At 38.3% G+C, this 20,884-nt stretch overlaps 2 protein-coding genes across 2 annotated transcripts in view; one reads left to right on the top strand and one right to left on the bottom strand.

The window, feature by feature from the left end:
- The window catches only part of LOC138698747 (uncharacterized), a 72,006-nt gene extending 64,653 nt beyond the window's left edge, over window positions 1-7,353 (top strand). Inside the window, exon 5 of the mRNA XM_069824975.1 lies at window positions 1-7,353. This exon is cut by the window's left edge and continues 3,233 nt beyond it. The gene's annotated coding sequence lies outside the window, so the exon portion shown is untranslated.
- A 2,248-nt stretch (window positions 7,354-9,601) lies between these two features.
- LOC138698735 (leukocyte elastase inhibitor-like) lies at window positions 9,602-20,507 on the bottom strand. The gene is made up of 5 exons (XM_069824959.1): window positions 18,743-20,507; window positions 17,258-17,925; window positions 14,546-14,731; window positions 14,253-14,394; window positions 9,602-9,974 (listed from the first exon to the last, which is right to left on the bottom strand). The coding sequence occupies exons 1-5, from the start codon at window positions 18,786-18,788 to the stop codon at window positions 9,820-9,822; spliced, it is 1,197 nt and encodes a 398-aa protein (XP_069681060.1). The 5' UTR covers window positions 18,789-20,507; the 3' UTR covers window positions 9,602-9,819.
- Between the last annotated feature and the right edge of the window lie 377 nt (window positions 20,508-20,884).

Here is a 20,884-nt window from a genome sequence, read left to right as displayed (position 1 = left end):
TAAACTTCGATACCCCCAACACAACACATGGGACAAAAAAGTACTTAAATCACTGAAAGTAACCTCAAAATTGTAACGATGTGTCACTGTGAATGGTACACAACACCCCGTGCATCTGCGGCAACCCAAACCTTCTGATCGAGAGTCAGTCACGTCTATTGTTATAAATAAAACCAATTAAAATAAGTATATGAGCCATAAGTTCATAAAATTCGAGATAAAACTGTGAAGTAATTGAATGACTAAAATCCGATCACTTAGTCAGTTTTAGATACAAGGATAATGGGTTTAACATGTTTCTAAATCAGTCTTGAATACATGTTTTAATAAATCACTCCAAACCAATGCCAATATAGTGTGGATTGTATACGAATACATATTTTTTTTGTGTTGGCCCAATTTTTCATTATTGTTTACGTAACTAATAACAAATGAAAACTGGCATGGCACATAAACATTACTTTAACAAATATAGACAAAAAATGTGTAAGTTGTCCAGCTTGCGGGATATGTGCCGCGTGGTATTTGTGAAGCTGTTCCGTCTCTAACTTTCATTTGATCACGAAAATCAGACAGGATTCCCGTGTGGGAGGATATCGAAGGTCTAGTTAAATGTTATTAAATATTTTTATTCCCCTTAAAGAACTTGAATAGTTATTTTCCACCCGTCACAATTCCTATATAAGCTGCAGAAGAACAACTTGTGGCCAATTTTTAAGCAGATATCCACGGAATCTAGTAAGCCAGACGCCCCGTGTTCGATCCTTGTCGTGGTCGTGATGGACAAAGCAGAGGGGTTTTCTCTGGTACTCACGTTTTTCTCTATAATTCCACCAAAACCTCCTCGTAATTTCATCTATCATGCGCAAAATAAAAATAGGTTGGGGTGTAGTACGATGCTGATATAGGAAGGCCTGCGCTCTCAGAGCCCTTGAGATGAGATGGGACCTGCCTCAGACAGGATGGCCCACCTAACAGCATCGGGTTCAGAATGCCAGTCATCGCGCACAATGGGCCACGAAAAGCCTAAGTTTACGGATCCAGAATAAAAACACGTTAGTTAAGGTAACAGGTGTTGCAAACGCGTTCAAACATTCAGGCGGGCGGTACGTTCATTGCAGTGACATCTTACGGACACGCCGAACATGATCTAAACATCTTAAGCTGCTACACATGATCAAATTTTTCTTCCCATTCAATATTTTACAAGAAAACTTGTCGAAGATTGATCAATATTCAAAAAGATTTATTAAAGACTGTTTCGTTTTCCTACAGATTTCATGAGATTTTAAAACATGTGCTTTGTAACCTACGTAGGCCTACCTACAAAATATTACATACATACAGTACATACATAGTGTTCTGCCCAAGGTCAGGTCTTTCACTGCAAACCCAGCATTCTCTAATCTTTCCTATTTTGTGCTTTTCTCTTCGTCTCCTCATATGATCCATATATCTCAATGTCGTCTATCATCTGATATCTTCTGCTCCGAACTCTTCTCCCGTTCACCATTCCTTTCAGTCCATCCTTCAGTAGGCAGTTTCTTCGTAGCCAGTGACCCAACCAATTCCTTTTTATATTCCTCATCATCTTGAGCATGCTAGCAGTTTTTCTTGAGAAAGATAATTGCGGTAGTTTCCCGTTGCTTTCCGCATTACCAAATATTACAATATGTAAAGCATTTGTAGCATACTTAGGCATTCTGTGACTCGCGAGCCAGCAAATGACGGGGAGTAATAGAGGCTGTACCCCCACAACGTAACTAATATCACTGGTGGCTTGGCTTCATGGTACCATGTCATTATAAAGACCTTTGAAAATCTCACGGAAACATGAATTTAGACCAGAATATCGACCCTTGTAAAAGATATATAAATTATTGTTATAATTATGCTAAAATTTACAATTTACTTTCCTGTAATTTCAGAATTAAATATTGATAATAATATAACTTCCATCCATTCTATATTTCACCAAGAGGCATTAGGGAGCAAAGCAACAAAATATGAAATACGTTATAGAGTTGGCTGTGGATACCATTACCCAAATAAAATCAAATTCAAATTAAAACATCGGAAATTCCGAAAACTCCTACAGAATATGGGGAAGAATACCAGATTTTCCATATTATACAGCTGTAAGGTGACTAAGTCTGGAAAAATGCTTCGTCGGTTTTTGCTTTTATGAAGGAAAAGGTGCGGTAATTTTCTTTATCCAACACTTGCTTATAAAGTTGTACTTTAAAAACTTACTAAAGTAACACTTTAACATTAAGGGTGGATAAGGTATCACTTTAACCACTGCATGAATAAAGTACAAACACTACATGCTAAGAAAGCTAGGACTTTAGCAAACTTCGGTATATCCACATTTTCTCTCAGCATAGAATAGCAAGACCATAAGCTTGAAACGCTTACCTTCTGAGATTTTTCAGAAAAATATGCCAAAACAATATCTTCATTCACACGTCTGATATCATCGCATCTTCTCCAATCACAGAACACGTCACACTCCTTTTCGTATATACTCGTAGATTTAGATTTAGTTGATAACAAATCTGATATAACACACTTGGCTTCCTTCACAACTTGGTCTGGTATAAAAATAATAATACCTTCTCTTCTTCTCTCATGATATTACCGCTAAACATTTTTCTAAATATTATTAATGAATCTATATTATTCAAACTACAACAATGAAAACAAATGCCTAGAAACAACTAGCCTACATCGATTCTCTCATATTACGTATTACGATGTTTGTGACATACATATCCAGACGGCCGTGCTCTAAATATATTCCAGGAATAAACTGCTAATATTTTACAATTATATTTTAATTAAAAAGCTAAGAAGTCTCTTTAAATGACTACTAAGTACGGTAATTGTCGCCTATGTCTGAAATATATCAACTGCCCTAGGTTATCAATATGTTAATAAATAATTACTGCTATAGGACATAGAAATTCCCAAGTTGGAGGAAAATTAGCTGCTAGATTTGACATTCCGAAATTTCAGAACACTTCCACAATTTAAATTGATAGCTTCAGGGGAATAATTAAAAACATAGTTCATAGCCCCTGTACGACAGCATCAATTCTTTCCTTTTACTTACAAATTTATGGAATCAAAATTTATTAGAAAAGAAGACATTTAATTTTCCTTGCTTACACTCATTTGGCAATATTGTAACACGAGATGTCAAATTACTATATTGCATTGACCTCTTGAATGAACTACAAATAGATTTCCATAACAAAATATTCGTTCAATTTATGAAATTGAAATTGATCTCTAATTGCATGGAAATCCTTTTGGCTTAGAAATAATAATAGTAAGACCTGAATTACAATAGGAAGTTGCATATCTCTTAAACGACATGTTTTTTTGGAAACATAGTGTAAAGATTCCGAAGGTGTTAATATTTTAAAATTGCTGAACAAATCGAAATACGCTAATCTGAGGTCTTCACAGCCACGCATGGCTCCACGTTATGTTATGTGTGAACAATCTTTTACAAAAATGAACATTGCAAAATAAGAAAGAACCCGGAGGCTATTACAGATGAGCATCTCACTTTACAGTTAAAATTAGTCATACCGTATGCAATTTTACTCCTGATTGACCAGTCACTCAAATACCATTTCTCTTGAATTACTGTTCAGGTTGTACTTCATCAGTCATTGTTCAACGAAATGTTTGAAAAGTGACAAAGAAAATAATAAATGAAAACATATCAATAATAATCACGGTGATCAACTTCTAAGATTACAGTGCAACAATGTACATTGAGTACTGTGGTAAAGGGAAGCGTACCCACCGCTTTTCATCCCTTCCACTTGAATACTGAACTTCTTGCGTTCTGATGATGTATTCGGAAAGTAAATTTTGCCGATGTAAGCTCTGGAGAATATCTACACTATACAAAACAATATTTGAAACGAAAAATATCACTAACCTACTGCATATTGTTTTAAAACAAAATATTTACGATTAGTATACTCGTGGGTAATTGTTGTTTAGTCAACTGTCCGAAGACAGGGATGACCTCACAGGTGACAACAATAATGCATCACTCACGAGGCAAGTAAGCCAGGAGATAATGGAGTAGGGTGGCCAGTTCCTTTCCCCCTCCATCCTAGCTAATTATGGGTTAGAATTTTCTTCATTCAAAAAATAAAATATTCGTACTTAACTCAAGGTATATTCCCTGCAATACTTCCTTACACGCATAATTTTTTCATTTTCTTTGGAATTCCAGAGAACCCCTGGTGCGCAGACATGGGTTTAATTCGTACAACTTAATTGAATTAAATCACAAATATCTTTTCTCGGCCAGGACGCCATGTTTTTATGGTTCTTGGCGCCATATTATTTTCGAATCCCATCGGTCAATTCCTTCAAGTAATTCTCAAATCTTTGACCAATTAGAGCACGCTCTTATTTACTTTGAAGACAATCAAAGTAAAACTTGTAAAGTGTTGCAAGTCTTGAACAGTTTCGTGGCGTGCAAGCTACTTAAACGGCGCATCTGAGGGATTCGCGGGGACTCAGCGAAGAATGTAACGTACTTCAAGGCGGTGCTTCAGCTAATATGGATTCCTTCTTAGACGAACAAACCTGCCAGGGAAATGTGCGCTCAGGCCCGTCAGTAATCAAAACTGTCCTCTATGTCTTCGGAGGCGTCGCCGGCGTCTGGAAGGCTCGCTCAGAAACTGAATTCAAGAGACGAAGCAGAATTTCACCGCATTGCTCAAGCCGAGTGACACCAATGACCCGATCGAATCTTTTCCATGTTGTCTCTCGATTCAGTTTTCGAGACATTCAAGGCCCGGGCAGAGAGTTTCTTTTGTCGCATAAGACAGGAGTACAGGCGCATTTACCACGTGTCCAGCACAGAGAAATGCCTTCAATTTTGTCTGGCATTATTATACCGTTAGCAGCCACATCATAATTGCATTTAATTTTTACGCTTTATAAAATGCGACTATATTCCACGTACACTTCAACAACTGAAGCACACACATCTTTATTATATAATTAATATATTTGCAAATTGGTACGCCTGCTCAAATCATGGTCTAGGGTTGTACGAATCTATTACTGACAATAATTAGTAACTGTTGAAAGCTGTTCTATTCGGCCAAATTCCGACCTTGCACAATCCCGTTCATTGCAATACAATGTTGTAAGAATGGTAGTCGGTCTGCAACGGTTGGGATGTACAGGGACATCATTTTATTTTTACTAACATTTTTAATATTAACCTGGGTATACCTTTGAATTAACGGATCGAGAACCGGAAACACCGTTTGCTACCCCCTCCACGACTGGAGTTCGATGATACTGGCGTAAAATACAAACAAATCACTCTACTAGATGCAGGAGGGGAGAAAAGTAGTTCATCCATTTACGTAAACTAGGAAATATCGCAATTTTGAGTTTATAATTTTCATTAGGTTTTTGTTTAATCAAAATACAGTCCAGTATTAACAATGAGTGTTTTTACTCACGAACTGAGCTGTCCATGTGGACGTATTCATTATGCAGTGTATATTATACTGTCTACAGCACATTAGCGTACAATATAGAGAATGAAGTTAAATTGAAAAATAATTATAATATGGATATTTAAACACATTTTTGAAAATGGTGGCCGTTCATTTCGATACAGGCTTCAGTTCTTTTGTGCAATTTATCGCACGATAGACTATTGTACCTAATCCCAATTACCAGTTTCGTCCTTCGTACGAGTAACTCATGTTGAAATAATTCTATACCCACTCTACAAAAGAGTACCTTACGTACTGTAAATTCAATCTTCCCTTCTGCCCGATCCGGAAAGATAAAATTATTTAGACATGCTATCTACTGTCCGTCCAAGTGGTTATGTCGCAGGATCGTAGAAAGGGGGGAAATCACGTGACAGTTAATTACTCAACAAGGCCCTTTTATTTAAGTTATTTTAAACAGTTGTATAATATTAAGTAGACGTCCAATTCCTAACAGAAATTATTGTTTTCAGAAAAGATCTAAGACAGCCCAGCCACTAGACCTTACAGAGGGGTGAGCAGAAGCAAGTGGGGGAAATCGGGAGGCGACGTAGGCAAACGGACGACAGTACCTGTGCGAAAACATGATTCAATATTGAAAGCTCTTTCGTCACTGGAAAACGCGAACATATTTCTGGAACATACTATACTCACTAACTCACTGCGGTCTTGGATCTGTGTGCAGGACAGTTGGAACGTCATTAGTAGAAGGGGTGGGAGTGAAGTACATTCAAAAACTCAGGTACAATAAAAATTGAAGTAAAATAAAATTATGTTCCTGTACAAGTGTTGCTAACATTGTGTTAGTTGCTTGTCTACAACATTTATTTCTGTATGTGCACTGGGATACATTTCGCCTCGCAGACATTGAAGCGATTCTAAAACTGCAAAAACATCGTTAACTGAAATCTGTTATTGCAACAAAGTTTATCGTAAAGACTGCGAGTAAGGACGAAACACAAACAGAACTGGCGCTGTTGTCCAGGCTCGGTAAGCTTCCCAAGGACCTTGCAGGAAATGTCGTGGATCATATTTCTAAATCTTAAACTCTATTTCATTGAATATAATTCTGTGGTTATTTGCCAAAGGTCAAGGTTTTTAATCATATCTTCAGACATATCAACTTCCGGCGACTAAACGAGAACCACTCGAGACAAATCGGAAGCGAGAAAAATAAAAATCGTCAAAAATTGACGCATCAGCTTCTGGAAAGTAACCACAGAATTTACGAAGACAAAATGTAATATTGTACATTCCCTGTGAATATTTAACGCGATCAGAAGCACCGGATGTCCCGGCCTTGAACACCTCGTAGATATTGACAAGAATTTGCCACATATAATCTCACGAGGGCCACCAGCGACTCGCGGGCCGTGGGTTCCAGACGCTGTCGGCGGCTTCCACTGTACTCTGAAAATGTATCGCAATGTTTTTTTAAAGAAAATGTGTACTATATTATTTTATTATATTTTTAACTTTGATTATGCAGAACAGAGGGCGAGGCCTCCAAAAAGCAGAAAATATGGTCCTTGGCTTTAAAAGACACAAACTACACTTGTGTGGGATGTTCGTCGTGTCGTGTTGTGTTGTGCGGTGTTGTCCCCTTGAGACTGCGGCCAGATGCTCATTCACGCGCCTCTGCTCGGACGGGACGCTGCTTTCGACCAACTACGTATTTGTAGTTACTCATTTTTGTAACTCTCCCGTTTTCCGAGAGAGGCGCTCTCTGTCGCGGCCGATCCGACCAGTATCATGTACATGTGCCCCGGACGATAGCAACAATATATCTATGTACAGATAGCGCCATTGTTTTATTTAACCTTGACTCCACCCCATTCCTTGTCGCCGAGTGAGCAGCACATCAATGGCAGTGACTATCGATGGAAATGAACCAAAAACCAATTTTCGCACGACTACAGTTCGTATCACCAACGCAACAACACGGAAACTGCTGAAGGGTAAGTCGTCGAGTTCATCCAGTTCTCACTTCGTCTTGATAAACCGAAATTGCTTCCTTGCAGCAAAAGTTATTTTCTCTGATTTTTATTAGAATTATGGCCGGTTTTTCCAAAGTATTGTTAGAAAATTTAACGGCTGTTAAACTCTAAACAGATTGTTAATTAATAAAATTGTATGTTTTCAACACCAGTTTGGTTTAACACATTGTTAACAGTTTGTTAATTTTAAATGTAGGATTTCGGGCAGTTAACTCATTTAACAGTTAGTTAAATATGGCCGATGTCTTCACAGCTGTTCGAACAGAAGTTGCGAAATTAATATTTTGTGTCTCTCTGTAGGGAATGTTTAGCATATGACTGGTAATATAACATTTAAAAAATACTTTGGACTGTTTAAATACATCAGTGTTATTTTTATTTCTTTCGTATTTCGTATCCATAATAGCAATGACGAAATATAACCTTACTTTGTAATTTTTATTCAGCACGTCACCTACAACTTTCATTTGTCAACTGTTTGTTTATGGAGCGTGGCCTACTGTAACAGGTTGTCATTTTATGCAAGTTTCATGACTCACTCTATAATATACAATTTAAAGATTAATTTTAGCCAATCAAAAATTGTCTTACATGTGTATAATCATTACCAACTGCTGTTGAGTAGTTAAAATAGTGCTACCAGACGTTATAGTTAAGTGTTGGTTATCTTAAACAAAATTATGTTGAACAAATGGAAAATACATTAACAAAGCGTTAAAAATAAACAGACTGTTAATTTAACATTCGTTAAGCAAAATTAAACATTACTTGGACAGACTGGCCATTAGAATTAGAATTTAACAGCTAGCATGTCTAACCATGGAAAGAGCGGGACCATGTTCAAATCCTGGTTGGGAAGTTACCGGGTTCGGGATATTTCCTCAGCCATTTGCCAGGTAACTCTCCGCGTTGGCCCTCGTTTCCAATGTGATCATTACGTTCACGGCGCACGAGAAAAAAATAACGGAGCTGTCTAACAAGCAACATAGACCAAAATCTGAGTCTTCATATTTTGTACTCTAAGGGTGAAACGTAGTTTATTTACTTCATATGCTAGTGAATAATTATAGTGATTTTCTAGTTGTCAGGTTGAATTTTATTTTGTCAACTTTGTTTCGAATTTCGGTATTGACAAATACTACAACTGGCGGTTACTTTTTAACTGTTATGTTGGCAGCATCATTTCCCTTTGAAGAAGATGTCAAAGTTTATGAAACGAAAGTTACTAGCAACTCTTTAGAATAGGGATCGATGGCGGGCTTAGGTGAGGGTGGCAATGAACCTTCGGGTTCCTTAAAAGCCATAAGTAAGTAAGAAAGTAAATAAGTAAGTAAGTAATACAGAGGTTTCCTAATTCAGTCGTAATTAATAAATAAACAGCATACATTTTAAAGAGGTATTCGATTTTCGGGTTCGTATTAATAATTTCATGCCGTTAAACAAAATAAATGTTAGGTTACTTCTCATGAATCACAAACTGTTTAGTGAAATCTATGAATTTCAATTTCATAGACAAAATACATTTTAATGTTACGTTGTTGTTATTATTTATTCAACTGTCCGAAGACAGATCTGAATCTCACAAGTGATACCAAAAAAGACATCATTTATAAGGTAACTAAGGCAGGAGATAATGGGGTACGGTGGTCAGTTCCTTTCCCCTCCATTGCATACATCGCTGACTAGCTACAATTACACTAATCAGATTTCAGATGCATACAAACAATTGTTCTTCCTCTGACACACACAGTCAAGTGAGATGTACTGTCTGGTAATAGAAGTAGGCCTCAATCTGAGGATATTACATTAATCAATAATAAATAAATACAAATTATTATTATTATTATTATTATTATTATTATTATTATTATTATTATTATTATTATTATTATTATTTCAGTACATAGACTAACATTGGGTTTTTTATCTACTTTGGTGATATATGGTAACAGTTGGCAACGCTGAATACATGGCCATATTAGCTATTTAGGAACTGCACTATAACAGCCATCGCTCGGAAGCAGAAGCCAAAAGCGAATGCAAACGAGGATCACATGGAGGAGTGGGACGTAACTGTGCTGACCTTGAATATATTTGGGTCTGATTAATCATTTATTTGATTCATAGAAACTATTCGTTGAGGACGTTACCTGAAGTTCACATAACCCGAGCTTATTCACACAAAAGCCAGAGCACAACAAAAGGGGTAGGTACATTTTATTTTCCAACTAATTTATTGCAAACTATGCACACATACAGAAAAAATCCACTCAAGTGGGAAGCGACTGTCCCTTGTAGGGGCCAGTAAACTGCCCCACGAAAAGCGCAGTGTTGACCGCAGTGTCCCAGAGCACGAAGAGGAACGGGCGGTCCACGACGAGCTGCGGGCAGGGCGGGACCAGCGAGCGGCTTGTGCCCACCACGGCTGCGGAACAGAAGAGATGCGAGTTTCTATCAAATTGGAAAATGTTCATTACAAAGTTTTTCTTTCTTTCTCTACTGAAAGCATAGCCTCTCTTGTCTCATAGTATTTGTCACAAACGAGTTTTTCTTCTGGTTTTGTTCTGTTTTCACGCTAACGTAGAGTTGTAAAACTATAAAAATTTGTAAAAATTGTAATTGTAATATTGTAAAATGTTGACATGTTCCACATCTTAAAGCTTCATTGCTCATGTAAGATCTATGGAATAAAATAAATGAATGAATGAATGAATGCCAACATTCAGCTCCGTCCGACAAAAGAAGTGACTGATTGACTGATTTATTGATATAGTTCACAAGTACAAAACTTAATAATATAACAAAAGATCTATAAACAAATGTAGTTCTACATACTAAATATACAATTTCCTAGACTCATTATTTTATCGCAAATCTCAATAATTTATTGGTTCAAACTTGCACTTACGTCTGGTTTTAGTGCATGTTTAAACCAATCATGATAATCATTAAGACATTAAACCTTATTTATCTGCTCCTTTTCACCATTTAATTGTAATTATTTAGCTCTTACTTTACATAATAACTTATTATTAAAAAAAAATGTGATCAGATGTCGACATAATGTAAGTCATGAACCTGAATTAGCTGACTCGATACATTCTATATGTAGGTTAATCTTTATTTCTTACAATATTTCCTTGTCAGCAGAAACGTTTGCGTAACTTCAATGAAGATTATCACATACCAGCTTAAACACAAACTTGCCAAGACAAAAGAAGTGATAAATCCGATCGTCAGCTGGATGGAAGACAATTGGCACACATCGATTCAATTAAAGGAACTTAATAATGGTAGTGGTTGCATAAACTGAAACTAGGACAGAAACAGCCTCTGATAAATACGGTACTTAACACTACTAAATCCACCTCTGATTGAGGTTCTGGCTGATATGTAGCTACATCTATTATCAGGCAGTACATCTCACTTGACGATATGTGTCAGAGGAAGAACAATTGTTGTATGCATCTGAAGTCTGACTAGTGCAATATATTACTAATCAAAGATATATTATATAATAAAGGGGAAAGGAACTGCTTACACTACCGAATTATCTTCTGGCTTAGTTGCCTCATGAGTAATGTTTTATTGGTGTCACGAGGTTCGAACCTGTCTTCGGACAGTTGACTAAACAACAAAGAACTATTAAGAAAATACAAATAAAGTATTGGGGAATGGATGCTAAGAGTTTTCACGTCTGTTCTCATTTCGCAGCTAACAGCTGCAGTCCCCGTCGCTACACAAAATAATGTCGAAACCTTTATTCGACATAAACACACAATCCATCGCGAAGCCGAGCAGATTCTGCTGTAAACTGAACAATTGTATAATATAATGCATAGCTAAGGCTTTGTATGACATGGATGACTTATTTGTGTGAAGATTATACTTGTAGTTAGTATAATAATTGTAATATTTTTAATGTCAGAAAATAGTTTATTTAAAATATTAGTTTTGGGAATTAATGAAAAGATATAATCTTTTTTATGAAGTTTTAAAAGGTTTCCCTTACTCGCAATTTCCCTAAACTCTATATAAATGCTCCAAATTTCGTCACTAAATGAATAATATGTTAACTGCAATGGTCATGCACAACGTTTCCATTCCTATCCCAACGATACTGAATCGAATGCATGGCCATCTCGTTGGCCTCAGTCTGAAGATATTTATTTTCTTCTTTATGAAATTTGAAAAGAAAAACGAAATATACAAGGCTGTGGCTTACCGTTACACAGGGACTCTGACTGTATGCTAACAACACAACTGTGTGAGAATTATTTTTACTTAGGATTACATGGCTAAACCAAAAATCATTCATGTCGAGTAGGCCATTACAACCCATTTCAGACAATCCCGCTCGTCCCTAGGCCAGCGGGCGATCGGGAGATGTTAATGGCGAAATGATGAGTAGTTTGCACTTCTTCCATTGTTAGTGCCAAAAATATAAACAGACAAAGCTTCGAAGAGTGGATCTCGAAACGTTTCTGCCTCTCTGCTACTGTACCTTTAAATGCAGTTACTCTGATTTATATTTTAAAGATAACAGTGTTATCACGTTAAACGTGTTCACATTCAAATATGAAAAGTGAAATATAGAAATAAACACTTCAGTCCTTCAATACAAAGTTAACGAATAAACAGAATGGAAGTCTTCATACGATGGAATGTCTAAATCGTATTGTTAATTGGATAACAACGTAATATTAAATGCAGTAGGCTGTTACACGTGGTAATCAATATTTCTCTTCATTGTTATAGTCGTATTTTATTGTTATAACCCTCCACACCGGCAACACTGCAGCTCTCTCTTTCCCCTCTTACAAACGAACAGCACAGACATATTTTACATGCAATAGTAATGTTGCTTCTTAACTTCCAACTGCATAATTTACAGTGCTTCAAACCATTAATAAGTAACACAAATCAAAACTGAATTTTTATATAAATACTCTTTTTATCCGATTCGTCAATGAAGCACTTCGTTCTGACAATAATTTAACATATTTAGGGGAGAGTGTGGTAGTATCGGACATCGGGTAGTATCGGACAATGCATTTCTTTCATCTACCACCATATGGTAGTACCTGAATGACATGGTTACGTTTCTCTATGCGACATCACAGAAAAGTAACCATGTCAATCAGGTACTATCATCGTGTGGTAGATGAAAGAAGCTCACTGTCCGATATTACCCGATGTCCGATACTACCCGACTCTCCCCTAATGTAGCTTTCGTTCATTTCAAGTTAATGTGGAGGAAGAGCGGATTGCTTACAGAAACTACAACTCTGCATTGGTGACCAACAACCATGGACAGAATGATAAATGACACAACTTATCAAGATCAAGAATTTGCTACTCGAATCCAGCCCATCTAATATAAGCACAGTTAAAGTACGCTATGATTTAGTTTCAACCAACTGATTAGCCAAATGTCTCTATTCCAGTACAGGGACATTAACCCGACTAGCGGAGGCCTGATGTTCGTCTTCCTACGAACCAGCTTGATACAGAGACCGCTGTCTGTACGGGCTATTCCATCTCAGATCGACCGAAATATAGAGAAAATTGACCTTGCAATTTTTAAATACAATGAAACTTTTTCTGTCCGTTGACAACTGTAATACAATGCTTTGTGCAAAGTTTGAGGCATTAGAATGTCATAGTGTTTAAATTTAAAATATTTAAATTTATCGTATTTTCATAAAATTAGCAACTTTAAACTGTTGTGGCTCCGAAACCCTTTCACCCAGTGATCAAAACCAGGGTTTATTTTGATGCTGAGAAATTAAAGTTCATATTGACATGTAAACAGTTTTTCTTACTTTTTATGGAAATGGAGAAATTTACATTTTTCTTCATTAAGACGCCTTTGCCCACGAAAAAATATTTTTAAAATATATGGTTAGATTCCGCATTGAAAGTACAAATAAACACATATTTTTTACTGGTGCACCGTTGATAAGAAAGTATTGAAAATATCAAATAAAGAAAATAAATAGTACGCGCGTGAACTAACCAGCTGACTGTGAGGCGGGAGCTAGCCGAGACAAGCAAGGCCAGGAGACATAAACACGTGATGTTTCGTCTAGTAGCGCATAGCTGGGCTAGCTTTATCACAAGTTTTCATAAACACAGGAGTAAAATGATGCCCAACGCTCGCTTATCTTCAGCTCTCGGCCAGTGCGTGCGGTACTGCGCCGTTCAAATCCAAGCGTGTGAAAACAATTTATTTAATACCCTCGAAACTTACTGCCGAGCCACTAAGCAAACAATGCCGAATCCCTCTTAATAATGCAAGATTTTTTCTCAACATTTTTTACATTTTTACAAATGGGCAAAAAGCCTAAAAGTAAGTACAATCAGATTATCTGTCTCTCTGTGTACAATAAAAATAAGGATTACTTCTTAACATAACCTACCAAATGTCAGCTTCAAAATGAGTTCCCGTTCAATGTTCTGCAGTAAATGGTTCCAGAGTTCTGAGCGCTGAAAGAGGCTTGTTTTTATAAAATACGCTAAATTTGTCGCTCAATAGTACGAAAACCGTTTGACTTTCGATAGTATATTTTTGAAAATGCACTCTCCTCAGCACCTTGTATAAACAGGGAAAAAAATTAGAGTATGAAAAAAATAAGAGGTATTTTACTGATCGATTTCCTATGCAATAGCCCGTATCTACGATGCTGTTCATTGAGCTCACCGGAAGCAGCCCCAGCCTCCGTGCCCTCCTCCGTAACCTCCACGAACGCTTTCTGAAGGACGTGGGTTATGTAAATGCCTTCGCCTCCGCTGATACCCGAGAAGTTGGCCGCCTTCTGGTTGAACATATCCGTCAGCCCCAGCTGGAACAAGAACCAACTTCCTTCACAGACGAAGCGCAGACCTTCAGGTTTGCCTTGAAACTCTGAACCATCAAGAAGTTCGCCTTCGAGGGCAACTCTACAGGTTGACGAATATTTTCGCCATGAATCGTTGATGAGGGCAGCGACTCACCTCTATCAGCGGTTTCTTCAGGTTGAGAGAGTTCTCTATCCTGAACCGCGGCAGGCTGAGTCCCACCAAGTCCTTCTTCAGGTCCTCGAAGCATCCTTTCCACTCCATGCCCAATACGCGCTCCTTGAGAGTAGCGAGCCCCTCGACGTCGTCAGGGAGTAAAATGAACATGCTCGCCACGTCGTTCTACGTCAAGAAAGTTCATGCAACAAAATATTTTAAGTGCATTTTTGTCTATTAGCTCTCCGAGGGGATGGGAACAGAGTCGGTGAACTACACGTCAGATATTTTGAATATTATGTTATGAGTTTAACATCAGTGTGCTTAGTGTCCGCCGGCTGTTCATGGATTGTACATTAACACAATCATATGCTGAAACTCTGTTTGACATCACGAAACACCAGCTAAGCTGACAAGAAGGTGCAGATGGCTAAGCAATACAATAATTAAAATTAAAGTATATGGATCGCTGTCTCAAAGTTTTACAGTAGAAAGAGGATTAAGACAAGGAGATGTACTATCTACCCCACTCTTTAATGTAGCACAAGAAGTATTGATACAAACAAAGGAGGCACAATATACAGTCACATTTCTCACAAAATAAATGCATAGAAACATGCAGCTACCTCATAAATACTTGCAGTAAAAATTTAATCCGGATTGATTAATATTTGGCATAAGAAAGTTGGTGTTGAATCAACAAAAATGAACACAGAAAAGTAGATTTGAAAATAAAATGAATGTTTATGTAAATTAATATTCTCCTCCGCTACATTCATCTAGTAACTTCAGGGAGCCAACAAAAAGTTACTAGATTTGTAATCAGAAATTTTAAAAAAGAATTCTTCGATGAAAAACAATTTGACAGCTCTTTAAATTCCACACCCTCTTCCAGCCTTCATTTAAAAAGTGTAAACATACGAGTATTTGCAATCAGAATTGAGCTGAAAATATAAATTCTGAATAAGTGAAATAGCTAAAAAATTGTGGAAAAATTTTCATGATTTTCAGTGGAGTCTTCCCTTAAATATGCAAGCAATACGAACTTCAAAGGGAATTTGATTTGAACCACAGAAAATTTCCAATGTTGGTTACTTACATATCTCCGTTCTTCTCGCACTTACGTATGGTACCGCAGATCACCGGCTAAGCGACTTTGGTTCCAGTTAAGGTTTGGAAATCAAACAACGGTCAGAGAAAAAGTGTTCTTAAAGTGGGCCCCAAAACCCTGGACTAGAACAAATTTCATTCTTGGATTTTAATCTCGAAATTTGTAAGTACTATTCCCTTTTATGTTTGAAGTAGCGGTGAACAAAACACGGGGATTTCAAATTCCTCAGTGGCCTACTGCAATCTGAAATATAATTCTAAGCTAATGTGTGGACCACAGTCACGAAGCTCAATACGTAGTAAATATGCATCCATATATAGTTGTTAACCACTAGGATCGCTACTATCGCCTCATTACAGACAATGCGAAATAGTACCTGCCCAGTCTATTGTTCCTAGTACCCTCATAAGCTCAAGCTTCGTGACTGTATATATTAGACTGTGGTGTAGACCCTGTAGTGTCTTATTTATTCGTTTCAGGGTCCTTACTTTTCATTTATTTGTACATTTATCTACTTGGTTATTTATTTCTGCTTGTTTTTCCATTACAAAGAAGAGCTCGTGATTGTGAGAACCAATTAATCCATCTTTCTCCGTTTTCATCCCAATTTTAAGGGGAGAGGACGATATTTTTTTGGTGAAAAAATGAGTAAATTTTCAAAAAAAGAAAAAATTTCTTTAGAATACTCTTTGCTATGTGTGGAATGAATTGCATAACATTTTGTGGGTATTTGTGCCCTTAGCGGATGTTGATACCTCATTTTTAAACTTTCTGCGCTATGGATTTTTAAATCACACGTCTCTTTTCATTGTTGTTTCCGGTAAATTAAATTTTCAAAAAAAAAAAATCCTTAAAATATTCTTTGATATGTGTGGAATGCATTGCATAACATTTTATGGGTATTTGTGCCCTTATCTGATGTTGAGACTCCATTTTTAAACTTCCTGTGCTATGGATGTTTAAATCACACGACCCCTTTACCGTTGTTTCCGGTAACTTCATTTTTTGTTACATTTCCAGGTAAAAATGGATATAATTTCTGAACTATTAAAGATACATGCATGAAATTTAGAACACACATTCTTCAGACTATTACGAAACTTTTCCCTGTAACAGAATTTTGTTAATAGATTACATTTTTAAAAGATGCCCGTTTGTTTGCGAAAAAGGTAATAAAAAAGTGTTATTAAATTTTAATTGTTTATTTTACAAACGTAGGACTAATATCAAAATTCTGTTACAGACATACTGTAGAGCATGCTTTTGCAAGTACATTGCAAAAAATTGTTTGAATCTATTTTTAAAAATGTTTTAGATATATCGGGTTTAGTAAAATTCTGCATTGGGTATATATATTTTTTTTCAAATTTGGCCCCCCAAATAATTTTTTTTTTCAAAATATTTATATTTGTTTGAGTTGCTACAGCTATGAGCTCTCTACATACAAAAAATTAATGTTTTACACCAAATAGGAAAAAAGTTTTAAAAAATACCATCCTCTCCCCTTAACTGGAGAAAGAAGGTTAGCCCTTGAAAATTTCTGCAAGCATTTTGTGCTACATTTAAGCATTGCATTAATGTGTTGATAAGCTGCCACTCGCCTCGTACGGCAGGTCCAGCACCGTCGCGCCCAGGCCGTCGTCGTGCTTGAGGTGGAACGCTGACGTGAGGTGCATCATGGGCACGGTTGTATTCTTGCTGCGACTCACGCGAAAGGAGCCGGGCTGGGTGAGGGCGCTGTTGAAGCCCTTCCGCCAGTGTGCCCTGAAGTACAAGGCGCTCACCAGCACCATCTGGGTGCGAGCCCCGAGCACGTGGGGCTGGATCACCTGCCTCACCGCGCCCCTGGTGCGGTGCTCCACCCACTCGTTGATGACTCCGCGCGCGTCCTCGTGGTCCTTGAAGTCCAGCTCCTGCGCGGTCACCCCGAAGCCCTGCAGCGTGGCGTTGAGGTACGCCTGCTTCACGCCGAAGCCCTTCTGCAAGTAGATGCGGGCGGCCACGTCCAGGTGGGCTCCGTCGAGGTGCCGCAGCATCGCCGCGAAGCCCGCCGCCGCCACCCCCCGCTCCTGCGGCAGGTGCAGGACGGAACCCAGCTGCTCCGCCGTGCGGGCCTTCGCCCCCAGGTACGACATGGCCAGCGCCAGGAGCAGGCTGAGGGGCGACACCACCAGGGACTCCTCCCCGCCTAGCGCCGAGTACAGCTCCAGGCTGAACTGGTTGTTGCTGAACGCTCCGCTGAAAGCCGCACTCGCAATGCTGGGCTTGGCTAACGGGAGCGGCAACGAAGGTAAATGGGGAAAGAGGAGAAACATTTAAAAGCTAAGCGAAAACGAAAGTAAGTGTCCATGTCTCACTCCGATTTTTGCCGTTACATTGAAGAAACATTAAAGGATTTTTAAGAAAAGGCCGAATATCAACACTTTAAGGGAGAGAGAAGCACGAAGAAGGCAGGGTCGCCTAGTGGGACGCGCAGTTCTCGCAAGAGAAGGTATCCGAGCCCTTGCACTGTGCGATAATCTCGCCCTACAGTACTGAAGGTAACATGATGAATCCAAAGCTCCGTCTTTCGAAAGTTTAATTTGGAAAAAGAAATCCGAAATTCGTTTGGGGGGTTGTATTTCTATGATTCATTTAAGTTTCATCCCGACATCTGTCTTAGCGCGTTAGGAAAACCACATTCAGTATTTTGGGAAAGTGAATTTCTAAAACTTATTGATCAAGAAACAAAGGAAAATTTCCTGTTCTAAAATGTTATCACTAAGTATAACGCGATTCAAACTCCTATCGCCTATGATCCCACAGTCTGCAGTACGCCAAGAAGTACGGAGTCTATTCCAGACCATGCGTTACATAACACATCTTTTCTCTTATTACTAACAATTTCTCTGTACGCATTTTGCTTAATAATATGTGGTATAAAACGCCATGTTAAGTAATTCGTGTTTTAGTGTTCAATTTCTGAATGTCAAATAGGCCAGTAAGAGTAACAGTTCTAAGTTAGGTTATTAGTTGAATTCAAAGAAAAATGATTAGCTGTACGAGATATGGCTGAGGTGCGTGATTACGTACAAGGCAGGACTCACCTCGCAATAGCGCTAGCAGCGCTGTGAGAACAAGTGCCGGCCGCATGCTGAAAACACGGAGGTCGACTGAGAAGCCACGTACAGCATTAGTGGCAGAAATAACTGTAGAAAAATTTCAAACGCGTGAAAAACATCCATTTTGCAGCTTATGTAACATGACACGGAAATTACGAAATTGTCTTGTGACGCTTTGTGATTTTTTAACAGAATCGCTTCCTTGTTCCTGCAGATTACTGCGCCTGTCATTATTTGAACGAAAATGTAGTTTTTCAGAAGCCTTGATGTCGAAGCAGTTGGCACAAGTCTGTCAGCATCACGCAGATATTTAACATACAAAAAATGTAACTGGACAACAAATTCCACTTCAATCGTTTAAAGAAATCTATCAGAAAATGCCATCCGCTTTAGGACTGGTTGCTCAGCCTTCGAGTGAAGCTCATATTTCATTTCCACGGGCCCTCAAAATTGTTGTATAATTATAATTTAAGCTGGTGATCACGTTACATTCATTAAACGTCCCCAATAAAAGTCAGCGATATTAAATTTCAGTTATTGCTTTTGAATAATCGGCAAATACATAAACACGAAGTTACTTTACGTTTTATCATGTCTTTACTGTGAAAAATTAAAGTTTTCTGGACTTATCATTGGGTTAACAGATGTAGCAAGTCTGCCTCAACATCAAGTTTACTTCTATATTTCTTTTCAAAAAGACCAGAGCAGAAAATGAACTCTGACAAATATGATGTTGTAAATGGCATTAAGTGTTGGGGAACATCGGCATATGTGGGTGGCACATGCAACCAAGATTGCAACATAGACGTTGTAAGAAACACGCTTTTTAAGCTGCAATCGGAAGGCAATTCTATTAATTGCAACAACCCCGATCGCTTCTTTGGACGGACAAACTATATTATTTCTTACCAGAAGGATTTTTCATAGAATCGTTTTTGTCCATTCCAGAGAAGATAATACTCCCTTCATTTTGATCACAGTCAATTAAGATTTTGTAATAGCCTACCTGCAAAGGTATCGAAGAAAGTTCAGCATCACGCGTTGCTAGAAAGTCACAGAGTGGGAAATGAACCGAATTCTGGATCGGTAACTCAGCCAGACCACAAGTTCAATTTCTTTATTCTTGCTTAAGTATTATCCTGAACAGTTAAAGTTGAACTCTGAAGATTACAATTAAAGAATTCAAAATATCGGATAGAGAAGTCCCTCATTCCTGTTGAACTCTGTCTGAGATAAAGGATATTCCAGCAAGCTGATAAAAGTCAGAGAAAGTGATCAAGTTAAAAACACGCGGACCGCTTTCAAATGACTCGCCGCGGACCACAGGTTGGAATAGCTGTCTTACATGATTTGCTTCTTTTTCTTTTGAGTTACTTTTTAACGGCGTTGTATCAACTATTAGGTTATTAAGCGCCGATGGAATTCCTGATAGCGAGATGAGGCTGAGGATTCGCCATAGATTACCTGACATTCGACTTACCTCAGAAAAAACCCAACCGGATAATCAGCTGACGTCCCTTTTGCACCCCGTGTAACGGCTGCGACACAACACAAGAAGAAATACAGCCTACGTCATGACATGGCTGGAGGGTTTCCTACCTCGACGATAAGTAACCTAAGTAGTTGATACAGCGCCGTTAAGAATCTGGCTGAAAAGCGAAGACAGTTACGCCGTCGGGCCATGTTCGTGCTCATTGTGAAAGTCCTTCATCAGGACACCTACCTTCATTCTACGTCATGGGACCCCCGGTATTACTTCCCTTTCCGAGAAAAACAGCCTAAGGACTCCCATCGCCCGCGGCCGGGTTTGAAGCCAGATTCAATAGCAAACATGCTAAGTATTGTATAAACTTTGTATTCCATCAACTCGTACAAAAAGCGCCCTAACGACATAATCTGCGTGTCATTGAACACCGGACGTCGCAGCACTTCTGTCATTACCATCACCGGCACGTGCAGGTCCAATGTGGCGTAGGCCTACTGAACAAATGTTAAATGTTATGTTTTATTTAACGACGCTCGCAACTGCAGAGGTTATATCAGCGTCGCCAGATGTGCCGGAATTTTGTCCCGCAGGAGTTCTTTTACATGCCAGTAAATCTACTGACATGAGCCTGTCGCATTTAA

Source organism: Periplaneta americana, chromosome 4 (genome assembly GCF_040183065.1).
Source record: "Periplaneta americana isolate PAMFEO1 chromosome 4, P.americana_PAMFEO1_priV1, whole genome shotgun sequence".
Lineage (NCBI taxonomy): Eukaryota > Metazoa > Arthropoda > Insecta > Blattodea > Blattidae > Periplaneta > Periplaneta americana.
This window is presented reverse-complemented; position numbering and strand designations above follow the sequence as displayed.